At 32.9% G+C, this 2,471-nt stretch overlaps 1 protein-coding gene across 1 annotated transcript; it reads left to right on the plus strand.

The window, feature by feature from the left end:
• The first annotated feature begins 256 nt into the window (after positions 1-256).
• On the plus strand, positions 257-940 carry LOC135139603 (uncharacterized). Its single transcript, XM_064069901.1, has one exon. The coding sequence runs from the start codon at positions 257-259 to the stop codon at positions 938-940; it is 684 nt and encodes a 227-aa protein (XP_063925971.1).
• Positions 941-2,471: the final 1,531 nt, after the last annotated feature.

A 2,471-nucleotide genomic window follows, 5' to 3' on the forward strand; every position in this document is an offset into this window, starting at 1 on the left:
ACGGTTTATAAAAACCTCTTAATACCAGTGTTTTATTTTCACCCTGAGAAAATTCTATAAAGAGATAAAAATCATCACGACGAACATTTTTCGTCTGAGCTCCGACTAGAAAAGATCGAAATTTACCATGTGATTATTGTTGATATTACTACTACAATATCACAAATTACAAGCTTTTAAGCACAGTCCACCCTCCACTATGGAAAAATACAAGTGGCAATCAAGAATTAAAATGAACATAATTCTGCTACGAATCATGGGTCTGTGGCCCGAAGGTGACAAAACTTACGAACCCGGATTCTACATGGTATATTGTTCAATCACAGTATCACTTTTCATCTTCGGACACCTATTCTTTCAAGTGGTAAATGTCTATTTCATTGCTCACGATTTGAAGTCAATAGTGGCAACTTCTTACGTCTTGCTTATTGAAATTATGGGAGGAGTGAAAGCGTATTATTTAATCAAAAATATGAAAATACTCAAAGAAAGAATGATCATTTTTAAGAGCGACTGGTTTCAGCCGAGGAACACTCAGCAGCGAAATCTCATCGAGCCCACCATTTACCTTTGGACGACGGTTTATATGGTGTTTTTGAGCATGTGTTTTGGATGTAACACCTTCTGGGCGATTTATCCTATGATGGATAAATTCGAAGAGAAGAGATTACCGTTTCTGGGGTGGTACCCATACGATTATAAAAAGTCGCCGTATTATGAAATCACTTACATATATCAAGTGATAGGCATTTGCTATCTGTCTACAGTTCATGTGAATGTCGACAAACTGATATCAGCATTCAATGTGTATACTTCTTGTCAGTTCGACATGTTGACAGACAACATTAGGAATCTGGCAAATGTAGATCAGACATCTAGTAATGATGTGTATGACAACATGTTAAGGTGTGTAGAACACCATAAAAATATCTTAAGGTGAGTGAGTTTAACAATGGTTTGATGGTAGTTTTATCTGTATTTTCAGGTTTATTGAAAGCTCGACGAAATTTTTCAACTGGATTTTATTTTGGCACCTTTTGTTTAGTGGTGTCTCCATTGGGATAACTATGTTTCAGCTAACAGCGGTAAATTTGTGCTTAGTTGTGAATGTTTCTCAAGGTGTTAGTTACAGGTTGTCCCTCTCTCCAACGAATTTTACTCTCTCCTTTCGTATGGTCTTGCTATAACTGTTCAGATATTTATGCATTGTTGGTCTGGAAACGAGGTACAAGCTAAGGTAATCCTGTAGATATTTATACGCGTAAATATTAATAATTTTATTTCAGAGTAGTAATCTTTCATATGCTGTATTCGAATCCGACTGGACTGATCTACCTGAAGATATTAAAAAGAAGTTGCTTTTTTTCACCATGCATTTAAAACCTGTTCAAATATCTGCGTTGAATTTGTTTTATCTTTCATTGGATACATACATGAGGGTAATTATAATTAATAGCGAATTATTTCTTCAAATTATACTTTTTTTTTGTAGATTCTGAAAACTGCTTGGTCATATTTTGCTCTTTTGTATCAAGTGTCGTCGCAAAGTTAAACAAATAAAGCATACAATGTTTTAGAATACACTAGAGAAGTTCAATTAGATCTGTGATTTAAAATTCTGAATTATATGTCTAGTATGGTTGGGTAACACAAAAGTCCACTACTAACAGTGCTATAATCAAGACAAAAAAATTGGTGTCTGACATGTTACACAAAAATTGTATTCATCATAATTTGGAACACATGGAAAAGTTATTAGGAAAACTATTCCAAATTCCGTGTAAAAAATAATAAAATTTTCACATTACTGTTATTTTTTTTTATCCTTGACTGATATGTCTTCCAAATTATATTTTAGTTACTTAATCAAACCATTTTTAACTTGTGTAGGGAGTCTAGTTAAAATTGGTGCTATTCCTGAAAACGACACCCTCTAGATTTACTAATTATAAAGTTTTACTTCAGAATATTTTTTCAATGTTCACCCTATATAATCAAATCCTTTATCTCCATAGGAATAAGATTTATGACTATGATTCATCTTTATTTAATTTAATCCTCCAACATAAAAGCCATTTGTACCTATATGGTAAAATCTCTTGTTTACTTTGTACTCGCATGTTCGACGACATTCAAAACTATGATTGAAATATCGCAGTTTTTAGAAATTTCAAAAAATTCCAATTTCACACATAACTTTTCGAAAATATTGCTCAGCTATATATAAACACGCTATTTTGGTGGAATCAGCACGTCAAGATCTACATCCCGGAATTTTTTGGGAATTTTTAACAAGTTTTTTAAAAAAGAAATTTTATACTATATATACCCCCCTTATACAAATTTTGACCCAGTGTCGATTATTTTCTAAATTTTCTTGTAGATTTCGGGCTGCAGAAGTCACTTCAGACCCCATTTCCTCAATCGGTCTAACCGTTTTTCAAAAATAACCCATTGAATATGGCAATTTT

This window comes from Zophobas morio, unplaced genomic scaffold (assembly GCF_036711695.1).
Source record: "Zophobas morio isolate AGI-343-1 ecotype UQ-CSIRO unplaced genomic scaffold, CSIRO_AGI_Zmor_V1 ptg000031l, whole genome shotgun sequence".
Taxonomy (NCBI): Eukaryota; Metazoa; Arthropoda; class Insecta; order Coleoptera; family Tenebrionidae; genus Zophobas; species Zophobas morio.